The following is a 13,932-nucleotide window of genomic DNA, read 5'->3' as shown; positions in this document are numbered from 1 at the left end:
TCATCCCATTAGACATGCTGCATGGTGAACTCACGTCTGCATCAGTGCAGATGCTTTCAGTGCAGCACAGACTCAGAGCTACGGGGTGTCAGTGCTGAATCGGGGTCACTGAGATCTGCCATACCTGGGCAACCTACCTAACCATGAAACAAGTTGATTGCAATGGGTTGTATCCCAGTTGTAGGTGGTTGGGGGTCTAGGGCTGCTGCCTTTTCAGATGTAGACCATGAGGCTGTTACAGCGGGGGAACACTTGGGTGATTGTAGAGGGGCACCCTGGGGTCCAGAAAAATGTCGCACTTGATTTTTTTTATAATCGTTTATTGAAGTTGCATGCTGCAGAGCCGCTAATCAAATATGTTTTCACCTGCTCAGAGCCTAACCATTCTCCAAGAAATACAGCTCTAAAGAAGGGGGGGCCATCCCCCCCCACGAAACGCGTTGGGTCTATTTGTGTGCTTCCACGCCAACATGATTTTTATAATCGTTTATTGAAGATAAAAGTATACAAGTACACATTATCGGGGTAATTGCCTCTTCTCTTCTTCAGGGCTGTATTTCTTGGAGAATGGTTAGGCTCTGAGAGGGTTAAATATATTTGATCAGCGGCTCTGCAGCATTCATCTTCAATAAAGGATTATAAAAATCATATTGGTGTGGAAGTGCATAATTAGAGCCAACGCATTTCGGTGGGAACTGCCTTCCCCCTTCTTCAGTTTTTCTGGACACCGGGCGCTCCTCTCCAATCACCCAAGTGTTCCCCGCGGTAACGGCCCCATTGTCTGTATCAGAAAGGTAGCAGCCCTAGACCCCAATTCCCTCTATATCAGGGGTCTCCAAACTGTCTAAGCAAAGGGTCAATTTACTGTCTTTCAGGCTTTAGGGGGGCCGGACTGTGGCCAATGGAAGTAGAAAATGCTTCGGCATCAATGCCCCACCATTGGTTTTAATGGGAGAAATAGTGCCCCCATTGTATCAATGAGAAGACTGGTGCCCCATCATTTGTGTCAGTGGGAGGAATAGTGCCCCATTATTGGTGTCAATGGGAGGACTAGTGCCCCATCATTGGTGTCAGTGGGAGGAATAGTGTCCCATCATTGGTATCAGTGGGAGGAATAGTGCCCCATCATTGGTATCAGTTGGAGAAATAGTGTCCCATCGTTGGTATCAGTGGGAGGAATAGTGCCCCATCATTGGTATCAGTGGGAGAAATTGTGTCCCATCCTTGGTGTCAGTGGGAGGAATAGTGTCCCATCATTGGTATCAGTGGGAGGAATAGTGTACCATCATTGGTGTCAGTGGGAGGAATAGTGTCCCATCATTGGTGTCAGTGGGAGGAATAGTGTCCCATCATTGGTATCAGTGGAAGGAATAGTGTCCCATCATTGGTATCAGTGGAAGGAATAGTGTCCCATCATTGGTATCAGTGGGAGGAATAGTGTTCCATCATTGGTGTCAGTGGGAGGAAGAGTGTCCTATCATTGGTGTCAGTGGGAGCAATAGTGTCCCATCATTGGTATCAGTGGGAGGAATAGTGCCCCATCATTGGTATCAGTGGGAGAAATTGTGTCCCATCATTGGTGTCAGTGGGAGGAATAGTGTCCCATCATTGGTATCAGTGGGAGGAATAGTGTCCCATCATTGGTATCAGTGGGAGGAATAGTGTCCCATCATTGGTATCAGTGGGAGGAATAGTGTCCCATCATTGGTATCAGTGGGAGGAATAGTGTCCCATCATTGGTATCAGTGGGAGGAATAGTGTCCCATCATTGGTATCAGTGGGAGGAATAGTGTCCCATCATTGGTGTCAGTGGGAGGAATAGTGTCCCATCATTGGTGTCAGTGGGAGGAATAGTGTCCCATCACTGGTATCAGTGGAAGGAATAGTGTCCCATCATTGGTATCAGTGGAAGGAATAGTGTCCCATCATTGGTATCAGTGGGAGGAATAGTGCCCCATCATTGGTGTCAGTGGGAGGAACAGTGTCCTATCATTGGTGTCAGTGGGAGGAATAGTGTCCCATCATTGGTATCAGTGGGAGGAATAGTGTCCCATCATTGGTATCAGTGGGAGGAATAGTGTCCCATCATTAGTATCAGTGGGAGGAATAGTGTTCCATCATTGGTGTCAGTGGGAGGAATAGTGCCCCATCATTGGTATCAGTGGGAGGAATAGTGTCCCATCATTAGTATCAGTGGGAGGAATAGTGTTCCATCATTGGTATCAGTGGGAGGAATAGTGTCCCATCATTAGTATCAGTGGGAGGAATAGTGTTCCATCATTGGTGTCAGTGGGAGGAATAGTGCCCCATCATTGGTGTCAGTGGGAGGAATAGTGTCCCATCATTGGTATCAGTGGGAGGAATAGTGTTCCATCATTGGTATCAGTGGGAGGAATAGTGTTCCATCATTGGTGTCAGTGGGAGGAATAGTGCCCCATCATTGGTGTCAGTGGGAGGAATAGTGTCCCATCATTAGTATCAGTGGGAGGAATAGTGTTCCATCATTGGTATCAGTGGGAGGAATAGTGTCCCATCATTAGTATCAGTGGGAGGAATAGTGTTCCATCATTGGTGTCAGTGGGAGGAATAGTGCCCCATCATTGGTGTCAGTGGGAGGAATAGTGTCCCATCATTGGTATCAGTGGGAGGAATAGTGTCCCATCATTAGTATCAGTGGGAGGAATAGTGTTCCATCATTGGTATCAGTGGGAGGAATAGTGCCCCATCATTGGTATCAGTGGGAGGGCCACAGTTTGGAGACCACTGCTCTACACCCTCCACATAGACAGCCTGGGAAGCCTCTAGCGGCACCAGTCCAGCACTGTCTTCCACCCAAACTTGATACCTAACCATGAAGGAATAGCTGACACACCCACTTGGTGCCGGGACAAGGTCATCTAGAGCCCAGGGTAAACATGCTTACCCCCTAAGCATAAATTCCCCCTCCTCCAAGTACAGATCTGCCCCCCTGCTGAAATCCCCCCCACTCAGCACGAGTCTTTGCCCCCCATCCCCCAACCCCCCCCAAAAAAAAATTACCCCTCCTAGCACAAATCCTCTACCCCTAAAATTTCCCCTCCTAGTGCACATCTCCCCACCACCCCATTTCAAATCCCCGCTTCCCAGCACAAATCCACCTCCAAGCACAAATCTTCTTCCCCCATCCCAGCACAAATCCCCCTAAATTACCACTGTTTCCCCTCAATCCCCCAGCTCAAATGCCCACCCTAAAAAAAAATTCAGCCCTCCTAGCACAAATCCTCTACCCCTAAAATTTCTCCTCCTGGTGCACATCTTCTCCCCCCAACTTCAAATCCCCGCTTCCCAGCAAACCCCCCCAGCTCAAATCTTCTTCCCCCATCCCCCCTCCCAGCACAAATCCCCCTAAATGACCACTCTTTGCCCCCCATCCCCCAAATACCCCAAGCTCAAATGCCCCTCCCCTAAAAAAAATTCAGCCCTCCTAGCACAAATCCTCTACCCCTAAAATTTCCCCTCCCAGTAAACATCTTCTCCCCCCCACTTCAAATCCCCCTTCCCAGCACAAATCCCCCCCCCCCAAAGTCCCCTCCCAGCACAAATCTTCCTCCCCCATCCCCCCTCCCAGCACAAATCCCCCCCAAAGTCCCCTCCTAGCACAAATCTTCTTCCCCCATCCCCCCTCCCAGCACAAATCCCCCTAAATCACTACTCTTAGCAACCCCCCAAATTTCCCCTCCTAGAAGAATATTGACCCCCCTGCCGCCCCCAAATCCCCCCTTTCAACACAAATCACCTCCCTGTGGTGCCTCCACCCCCCCCCCCCCCACCTCACATGAAACCACAGTGCCCAGGGCAGCTCCCCCTCCTGCCCACCCCTTGAACCGGCCCCACACCTTCCGGACTGGGCGATGGTCTGTGCAGTGATAAAAGATTCTTCCTATAGAAAAAAGGGGGGCGATCGGCGAATGTCCGGCGTGCCGAGAAATCTTTGCATTCCTTTGCTGTGCATTCCATGCAGCTTGCAACTGTTGCAAGTGATGCTGACAACAATGTATCAAATGTATAGTGTGATATTTCCAGGTGGTAGTGAGGGGGGGGTTGCCCTTGGGCACAACATTTTTTTGCCAACGGTTTTTATTACTTTTATTTCAATCGTATCTGATTGGCGTGCCGGGGAAAGATAAAAATCAGCAGACAGCTGCATGCAGCGGCGTAACGCGGCACAGAGCCGGTGAAGTGCTGAGAAGATCACGCAGAAATATGTCATTGGAAATCATCACGTTGAAGTCAATGGGAATCGCTGTGTTCCTGGCAGAGGTTCAGCGTTCTGCAGGACGTGTCCATCTGCCCTGCGGGCGTCGCGGGGTGCAAGCCTAGCCACAGTGCCGGACAGCCGGGCTTGTCTCATAGTCAGCAATGCAGATCAGGGTTGCTTGTTATTCATAACACAATCTCATTTAACTCTTAGCTGTCTCAATGCTTTAGGCAGACTTTGTATCCAATATATATCTTTATGTTAAATATATGCTCAGTAATGGGTCAGTGTAACCCTTCCAGGTATTTATTACCCCTCACGGAGATCACATTACTGCCCCTGACAGCACCATATTTGTTCAGGCATCACCCAGGGTCACCATCTACTTCCTGGACTGAGATTCCAGGTCAGGGTGTTCTCTGACGCAGGTCAGCTCCTGCTGCAGCCTCTCACCTTCTTACTTGCTACATAGTTACAATGTTGCAGTCTTATCACTAGGGGACTGGGGAAATGCTTCCTGCTGCCTGCAGCTGACTGAGGACATCATTTCATCCTGAACTGGAGCTCAAAGATGTTTTTTATCAATAGAATGCTTCCTGAAAAATAATATTGTTGCTGAATATTTTTCCTTGGCTGAGATGATGTCATCAGGCAAGAGGAAGCATTTCCCCAGTCTCCTCTCCCCCAGGCTGAGATGATGTCATCAGTCTGCTGCTGGCAGGAGGAAGCATTTCCTCAGTCTCCTCTCCCCCAGGCTGAGATTATGTCATCAGTCTGCTACAGGCTGGAGGAACCATTTCCTAAGTCTCCCCTCCCCAGGCTCAGATTATGTCATAAATCTGCTAAAGGCAAGAGGAAGCATTCCTCAATCTCCTCTCCCCCAGGCATAGATGATGTCACCAGTCTGCTGCAGGCAGGAGGAAGCATTTCCTCAGTCCCCCCCCCCAAGCTGAGATGATGTCATCAGTCTGCTGAAGGCAGTAGGGAGAATTTCCTCAGTCTCCTCTCCCCCAGGCTCAGATTATGTCATAAGTCTGCTAAAGGCGGGTGGAAGCATTTCCACAGTTTCCTCTCTCCCAGGTTAAGATGATGTCATCAGTCTGCTGAATGCAGGAGAGAGCATTTCCTCAGTCTCCTCTCCCCCAGGCTGGGATAATATCATCAGCCTGCTGCAGGCAGGAGGGAGCATTTCCTCAGTCTCCTCTACCCCAGGCTGAGAGGATGTCATCAGTCTGCTGAAGGCAGGAGGGAACATTTCCTCAGTCTCCTCTCCCCCAGGCTAAGATGATGTAATTAGCCTGCTTCAGGCAGGTGGAAGCATTTCCTCAGTCTCCTCTCCCCCAGGCTGAGATGATGTCATCAGTCTGCTTCAGGCAGGTGGAAGCATTTCCTCAGTCTCCTCTCCCCCAGGCTGAGATGATGTCACCAGTCTGCTGCATGCAGGAGGGAGCATTTCCTCAGGCTCCTCTCCCCCAGGCTGAGATGATATCATCAGTCGGCTGCAGGCAGGAGAGAGAATTTCCTCAGTCTCTTCTCCCCCAGGCTAAGATGATGTCATCAGTCTGCTGAAGGCAGGAGGAAGCATTTCCTCAGTCCCCTCTCTGAAGTAAACGTTCATCTTCTGGGACTGTGGTCACCTGGCAGGGTGGGGAACATGCAGCCTTCCAGGAATGCAGGTAGAGAAAACTTGTCGCCATGCCGGGTCAGTGTGGTCCCTCTCTATATCTCAGGGATTCCCTTCCTGGGCACTCTGTGGGGTAAATTAATTGATAAAAGGAATCAGTGTAAAAAGCCTGACGGTAATCAGTCGCCGGCTTTATTCACATTGAATTTCTTTATTTGACCTTTTAGAGCAGATATTTGTTGTGCACATTTTCTGATCATTATAAAAGTGTTTTAGGCTAATTATAACCTATACGGTGATAAAAGACATGAGGAGCAAATTTTATATAAGTATCTAACCCAACTTTTCACAACCTTTTTACTGTGGAGGAACAATAGAAATATATTTCAGGTCTCGTGGAACCCCTGCAAAAATGTATTAAACTGGGATCAGTGAGAAGATTGCTCCTTACATTGGTGATCAGTGAGAAGAATGTTCCTTACATTGGTGATCAGTGAGAAGATTGCTCCTTACATTGGTGATCAGTGAGAAGAATGCTCCTTACATTGGTGATCAGTGAGAAGAATGATCCTTACATTGGTGATCAGTGAGAAGAATGTCCCTTACATTGGTGATCAGTGAGAAGAATGTTCCTTACATTGGTGATCAGTGAGAAGAATGTTCCTTACATTGATGATCAGTGAGAAGAATGTTCCTTACATTGCTGATCAGTGAGAAGAATGTTCCTTACATTGGTGATCAGTGAGAAGAATGCTCCTTACATTGGTGATCAGTGAGAAGAATGTTCCTTACATTGGTGATCAGTGAGAAGAATGTCCCTTACATTGGTGATCAGTGAGAAGAATGTTCCTTACATTGGTGATCAGTGAGAAGAATGTCCCTTACATTGGTGATCAGTGAGAAGAATGCTCCTTACATTGGTGATCAGTGAGAAGAATGCTCCTTACATTGGTGATCAGTGAGAAGAATGTTCCTTACATTGGTGATCAGTGAGAAGAATGTTCCTTACATTGGTGATCAGTGAGAAGAATGTTCCTTACATTGGTGATCAGTGAGAAGAATGTTCCTTACATTGGTGATCAGTGGGAAGAATGTTCCTTACATTGGTGATCAGTGAGAAGAATGTTCCTTACATTGGTGATCAGTGAGAAGAATGTTCCTTACATTGGTGATCAGTGAGAAGAATGTTCCTTACATTGGTGATCAGTGAGAAGAATGTTCCTTACATTGGTGATCAGTGAGAAGAATGTTCCTTACATTGGTGATCAGTGAGAAGAATGTTCCTTACATTGGTGATCAGTGAGAAGAATGTTCCTTACATTGGTGATCAGTGAGAAGAATGTTCCTTACATTGGTGATCAGTGAGAAGAATGTTCCTTACATTGGTGATCAGTGAGAAGAATGTCTCTTACATTGGTGATCAGTGAGAAGAATGTTCCTTACATTGGTGATCAGTGGGAAGAATGTTCCTTACATTGGTGATCAGTGGGAAGAATGTTCCTTACATTGGTGATCAGTGAGAAGAATGTTCCTTACATTGTTGATCAGTGAGAAGAATGCTCCTTACATTGGTGAAACCATGAAGGCACCATAAGATGGGAGGACAACCAGTTACGGCTCAAAGAAACTCCTAACCACCTCTGGCGGAACCCTAGAGTTCCACAGAACCCTGGATGAGAATCCCTGATCTAAACCTATGTTACAAAATGTAAAATTCAGAAAAAAAATACAGCTCACAAACTTTCCATACTCTAAAGCCGGCCATAGACAGTTTGAATCTTGGCCGGTTCAGCAGGGATCGACAGGGCAGGCTGAATGTACTCAAGTTGATTGATCGACCAACTTGGGTACAACTAGCCTGTCATACTTAACATGTGATTATTGATAGCTATTATAATTGCTAGCAGTGTTCTCCTGGCGGGGACGGCTTCCCTTGTACAACCCCCGGCCGGGAGAACACAATGGCTGTCTGTATTGATGGGGGAATCCAAATTGTTTTCTTGAGGTTGCAGGACAGAAAATCGCTTCGTCTATGGCCGGCTTAACAGTCAGCCACATACTGTACAAAAAAGAGGATCTTGTGGGTTGTTACTCATGTTCCTCAGCATGTTGTAGATGGGGGGGGGGGGGGGGGGAGACACCACATGACTCCCATTGGCTCCCAATGATCTACAAAGCAGGCAGGCAGGCATAGACAAAAAAGTATTGAGAGTAGCAGGTTTAGCTTAATTGTATATAAGAAGCCTTGCCAAGTTTATATAGTGAGAAAAAATTGGTAGGAAGTAAAGTTGAAATATCTAAACATCTCTGGCATTATAAATGATAGAACTGGTTATATTGCAGATAGGCATAGTGTGTCTCCCCTTTTACTTTAGCTGAAGGAATTTCTGTCCCTCTGTAGGTGTTGGTGAAAGCAACCAACCAAAGATACCAAAGAGCTCTTTAGAAGCAAAGTTTAACAAATAAGCCATGTCTATCTTTATAATGCCCACCTCTGATCTAGAAAAGTTTACTAGGTTACAATATCAACTAAAGACATTTAGACTGCTATAGCAAGATATACTGTATGCATCTGAACATGCAATAATTGACCAATTATTTTTGATGATTACTTACAGAACATTAGTTGAAGTGCCTTAATGGTTTCCAGCTAACCTCCAGCAGAAGCAACCATCTACCTTCATACAACAGAATGTCTTTTCATGAAGGACCTCAAGGAAGATTATCCATGACCACAGAAATGCCCTTGAAGACCAATGCAACTATCCCCATAAATACTACTTTGGATTTCCCACCATCCTCAGGTGCAATGGAGGACATGATAGCGACATTCACTATCGGGGTAATTTTATCCCTCATGTGCATAGTAGGAGTTGCAGGAAATGTCTACACTTTGGTGGTGATGGGTCAATCCATGCGCACGGCAGCTTCCATGTACATCTACATCATCAACTTGGCCTTGGCCGATCTCCTTTACCTGCTCACCATCCCGTTTATTGTGGGCACTTATTTCATCCAGGAATGGTATTTTGGAGATGTCGGCTGCCGCATCCTTTTCAGCTTGGACTTCCTGACCATGCACGCCAGTATTTTCACCCTCACCATTATGAGCACTGAACGCTATTTTGCAGTTCTGAAGCCCTTGGACACGGTAAAGAGATCTAAGAGCTACCGAAAGTGCATTGCTATAGTTGTCTGGCTAGTATCACTACTCCTAACTTTGCCCATGTTGATCATGATTAAGCTGGTGCACAAAGACAACAAGAGCATTTGTCTGCCCATGTGGAGTAGGATGTCGTACAGGGTCTATTTAACGGTGCTTTTCTGTACAAGTATAGTAGGTCCGGGGCTAATCATAGGCTACTTGTACATTAGGCTGGCTAGGACGTACTGGGTGTCACAAACTGCCTCCTTCAAGCAGACCAAGAGGTTGCCCAACCAGAAAGTTCTGTATTTAATTTTCACTATTGTCCTGGTCTTCTGGGCCTGCTTCCTCCCTTTCTGGATCTGGCAGCTCCTTGTCCAGTACTGTGAATCTCTTCCCATTTCCCCCAAAACCAACAGGAACATCAATTATATAACCACATGTCTAACCTACAGCAACAGTTGCATCAACCCATTCTTGTACACCCTCCTCACCAAGAACTACAAGGAATACCTGAGGAACAGACAAAGGTCATGGAGCAACAGTGGTTACTTCAGGAACCGTTTTCAAAGGATGTCAGGAAGATCCATGTCCACCAGTAGCCAACAGTGCACCGAGAGCTTTGTTTTGGCTCAGTGTCCCGGGGGCAACAACAGCTCTTAAGAACTTTAAAATAAGACTTCACAGGGACCAGTAAGAACCTCCATGTGCCAAACAGCCCCCAAATATCCCAATACTTGTATATTGTAAATGTTTTATCGGTATAGATTGAATTATGTAAATTAATGATGCTTGCAGAAAGGATATTCAAGTGTTCTTTTTGCATACCGATGCCAAGGAAAGACCATAGCTATGAGACAATGGAGATGCAGTTAGTTATTTGAATTGTATAAAAACATGGATGGGATTTTCACTTGTGATATCGCACTGTGTTCTATGACTTTTCTAAAAATTGGAGATGTCAACATGGCTACATTCTCAAAACCTTCTTCCTATCCCCCACTGTTATGAGGTTTTCCATACCATCTTCCATATGTTTATGGTCGAGATCTACTAAAGTAGAAACATTTGTGTTTAACGTTGGTGCTGCTAAAAAAAAGTGACCAGCTTTGGTTAATGTTTACTAACTTTCTACCATGAAAAGGACTTGGTTTGGGGTTCCAGACTCCAAGGGACTCTTGGGTTTCAACTAGACCTCAATGGCTTGCTCCTAACTTTTTTCAGTTAAGACTTGGTTGAGTATTATTTAATTGAATATTTGATGGCGTTCCAGCAGACGTAGCACAAGCCAGTCGTGATGTGGCAAACAGCCATTGACTGGCAAACATGGAGGTCCAAACTTTATCTCGTGCCTTCAAGGGAGCTTTAAGCCACCGTCGCAAACTCTTGGAATCATAATGGATCTGCAAGATGACCTTCAAACCATACACAGTGTTGTAAATGAGAGTTGCATAGTGTATGGTCCCAAACATTAGATACATCAAACAGAACTGTCCAGATGTTCCCCACTCCACAAAAAACCTTTGTCCAATTGTTCCCTGCTCTACTGGAAATCCATTCACTGGGCATTTGTGGAGCAGAACGCTGAACACGGTCGTAGACTTGCAATGGCTTTCAGGATGGGAAGAACTTCTAAGTTACCTACAAGATCTAGATATCTATGGACCGTTCTGTTTACCCAATTTAAACAGGAACGAAACTTCCATTCTATACAAAAAATATTGCTAAAGGATGAGGAAAAGAATTTGATTCCAATACTGATAAAGGCAGATCTCTTTTGAAAAAAATGGTTCTGCACCCATGACTGTCCTAATCAAATCAAGAAGTCCCCCTTTTATCTTCTTTAGCCAGGAAAGAGGCTTCTGTTGGCCCTGTGGATCCTAATTACACTTTGTTACTAAACGTTTGTCTCTCAGGTTTTGGAAAGAACAATGATGGGACGGGTGCATCTCAGACCCAGGGGGCAGCGCTTAGGACCAAATTCAGGAAAACCAAACTCTTCGTAATAGAGTGATATTAAAATTAGATGGATGCAGAGATGAGACTAACTCTAGTAGTAGCAGACATCTGGGGCTCAAAATTATAAAATGACTGGCTGGTACTCTTTAAAGCAAACCTGTCATATGCAAGGTTTTAGACCCCCAGTCCTCTCCAGGAACCCCATTTCCCAAAAAGTTTTCCCTATCCTCCATCGGAAGCCTCATCCCCTACAGGGCCACCAAGTCTCCCCCTCCCCCGTGACACCCAGCTCCATCCAGACCCTTCCAGCAGTTTGATACATATTTAACATGGACATAGAGAGAAATATAAGCATAGGGCTAGAGGTTTTAGACCCCCAGTCCTCTCCAGGAACCCCATTTCTCAAAGTTTTCCCTATCCTCCATCGGAAGCCTCATCCTCTACAGGGCCACCAAGTCTGCTGCACAGAGCCCCCCAGTGACACCCAGCTCCATCCAGAGCCTTCCAGCAGTTTAATATATATTTTGCATGGACATAGAGAGAAAAAAAAGCATAGGGACAGAGGTCTTAGACCCCTCAGTCCTCTCCAAGAACCTCATTTCTCAACGTTTTCCCCATCTTCCATTGAAAACCTCATCCCCTACAGGGCAACCAATTCTGCTGCACTGAGCCCCCCCAGTGACACCCAGCTTCATCCAGAGCCTTCCAGCAGTTTAATACATATTTTGCATGGACATAGAGAGAAAAAAAAAGCATAGGGATAGAGGTTTTAGACCCCTCAGTCCTCTCCAGGAACCCCATTTCCCAAAGCTTTCCCCATCCTCCATTGGAAATTTCATTTCATCCCTACAGGGCCACCGAGTCTGCTGCAGAATCCTCTACCCCCCTCACAGTTACACCCAGCTCCATCCAGAGCCTCCCAGCATTTTACTACATAATTTGCACAGAGAGCAAGAGGAAAAAGAGCACAGGGTTAGAGGTTTTAGACCCCCTACTCTAGTGTGCATTTAAAAATGACGATGCAACAAAAATCTAGAGAGATTCCTCCAAAATACGAATACAAATACAGGGACTGCTGCAAATCCGAGAGCTCCTTTCCTGGCGATAAATGGAACTGGAAGTCCCATTTGAGAGTTTATCAGCATTTATATAATTGAATATTGTAATGCCATTAATTGCTCATCACTTCTCTACGGTACTGCATGGTTTTTCCGTAGGGGAATTAGATCCATCATTGCTATAAGCTTAAGTGTTAACCCTTCGGGGGGGCCCAGCAGTTCCAAGCATGGCGATGTACCGTGTCACCATCCAGTGTGCCAAGACCTTATATTTGATGCTTATCTGCTCAGCAGTCATCTGGTCATTAGCATATTCTATTGCAGGGCCAACTTCTTCCCCTGACCCGTCTCAGTTCTCACTGTAAGATAGCAAAAAATAAAAAATAAAAAAAGCACTTTATTCCTCACTAGAAACACTTTATCAGCTCACCAGGCTACTCACCTCATAGGATAACCAATCAGCACTGTGGAATAAGTCGGCACTTTATAAACCTGAAAGAATACACAGATTATTGTACAACATATCATTTTAAACAGATTAAAATCTTATAGACTGTGTCTCTTTATCTGGTTGTTGGTTCGGTGTGTTCTGGGTGTTCTGAGTAAGGTTCAGGCAATGGTTGCGTTTTCAACACTTGCTATTATCCAAATGGAAATCCATATCATCTATCAAATTTATTTATAATTTATTTTAATAATTTATTGTTATTATTATTTTTTTTTTTTTTACTGTTTTTTTATTGTTATTATTATTTTTTTTTTTTTTTTTAAATCAGAAAAGTTTTATTAATAAATAAAACAGGAAACACAAAAGAATTAAACATTTAATTTTCCAAGACAGCTTCACCTAGACCGCACGCATTTACATTTAGCGTCATACACTGCACCATTATTTTGAAACAGCGGTACAAACTTGAAAAACCAAAAACGGAACATTAACCTCCTTTTTTTTTATTAAATACATTCCGGGACATACACCTTAGACCCCATACACGCTATTAGATTTTCTGCAGATTTTTGTTTTCAGATTTACCAAAACCATATAATATGAGGTCAAACCTTTTAGGCACTGGCCTTTTAAATCATATGGCAACAAACAGTAAACTAATGGACCTAACCGAGCCTATAAGTAACCTTTCCATCACTAATTCTACTGGGCTCGGGCCTGGAGTGTCCACTGTCAAGCAATGGACCGCGTAGATTATCAAATTTATGGGGCCGTCCCCTATGCTGATTTATTTTATGGATTTATTTATTTAATTATTATTTCTCTATTCTATTATAATTCTTTTTTACGGATTTATTTGTGTCATTTATTTTATATATTTACGTATTTATTTTATTATTATTATTATTCTATTTTATTATAATTTTATGGAATTATTTATCTTTTTTTTTACCTTTTTATTTTATTAATTTATTTATCAATTTTATTAGTTTATTTTTTCTTATTTTTTTATATCAATTTTATTGGTTTATTTTTTCTTATTTATTTACGGTATGTTATTCATTTTATTTATTTATCTATTTTTTTAAACTTTTAAACATTTTTTTTTTTGTTGCTATTCTTAAAGTGGATGTAAAACCTTATCGAATGACATTTGCTAAAAAGCAATCTGTGTCATAAACATAAATTTACAAACTATATTTATAAATATTTTAATAAAATACATGTTTTCACCTTTTTTTTTTTTTTTTCATCCTCGGTTACATGTCAGCGCTGACGTTCTCCTGCTACCTTTTTTTACAGTGACCTTCCTTTCTCAATGCACTCCACCAATGGCAGCAATGACATGTCTCAGCTCGGGTTCCTTGATGGTGGCAACAATGGACCATAAAGGGCCACTCGAAGTCTTATATTGGAAGGCCATGTGACGGAGTGAAAACGCAGGAGTACAATTGGGAGGCA

At 44.2% G+C, this 13,932-nt stretch overlaps 1 protein-coding gene across 1 annotated transcript in view; it reads left to right on the top strand.

Moving 5' to 3' along the window:
• Window positions 1-12,589, top strand: part of LOC141113730 (urotensin-2 receptor-like) — a 13,696-nt gene extending 1,107 nt beyond the window's left edge. The window contains exon 2 of the mRNA XM_073607014.1: window positions 8,480-12,589. Coding sequence (XP_073463115.1) covers window positions 8,554-9,669 — 1,116 coding nt within the window. The 5' untranslated portion in view covers window positions 8,480-8,553 and the 3' untranslated portion in view covers window positions 9,670-12,589. The remainder of the gene's footprint in view (window positions 1-8,479) is intronic.
• Window positions 12,590-13,932: the final 1,343 nt, after the last annotated feature.

This window comes from Aquarana catesbeiana, linkage group LG12 (genome assembly GCF_042186555.1).
Source record: "Aquarana catesbeiana isolate 2022-GZ linkage group LG12, ASM4218655v1, whole genome shotgun sequence".
NCBI classification, from domain to species: domain Eukaryota; kingdom Metazoa; phylum Chordata; class Amphibia; order Anura; family Ranidae; genus Aquarana; species Aquarana catesbeiana.
This window is presented reverse-complemented; position numbering and strand designations above follow the sequence as displayed.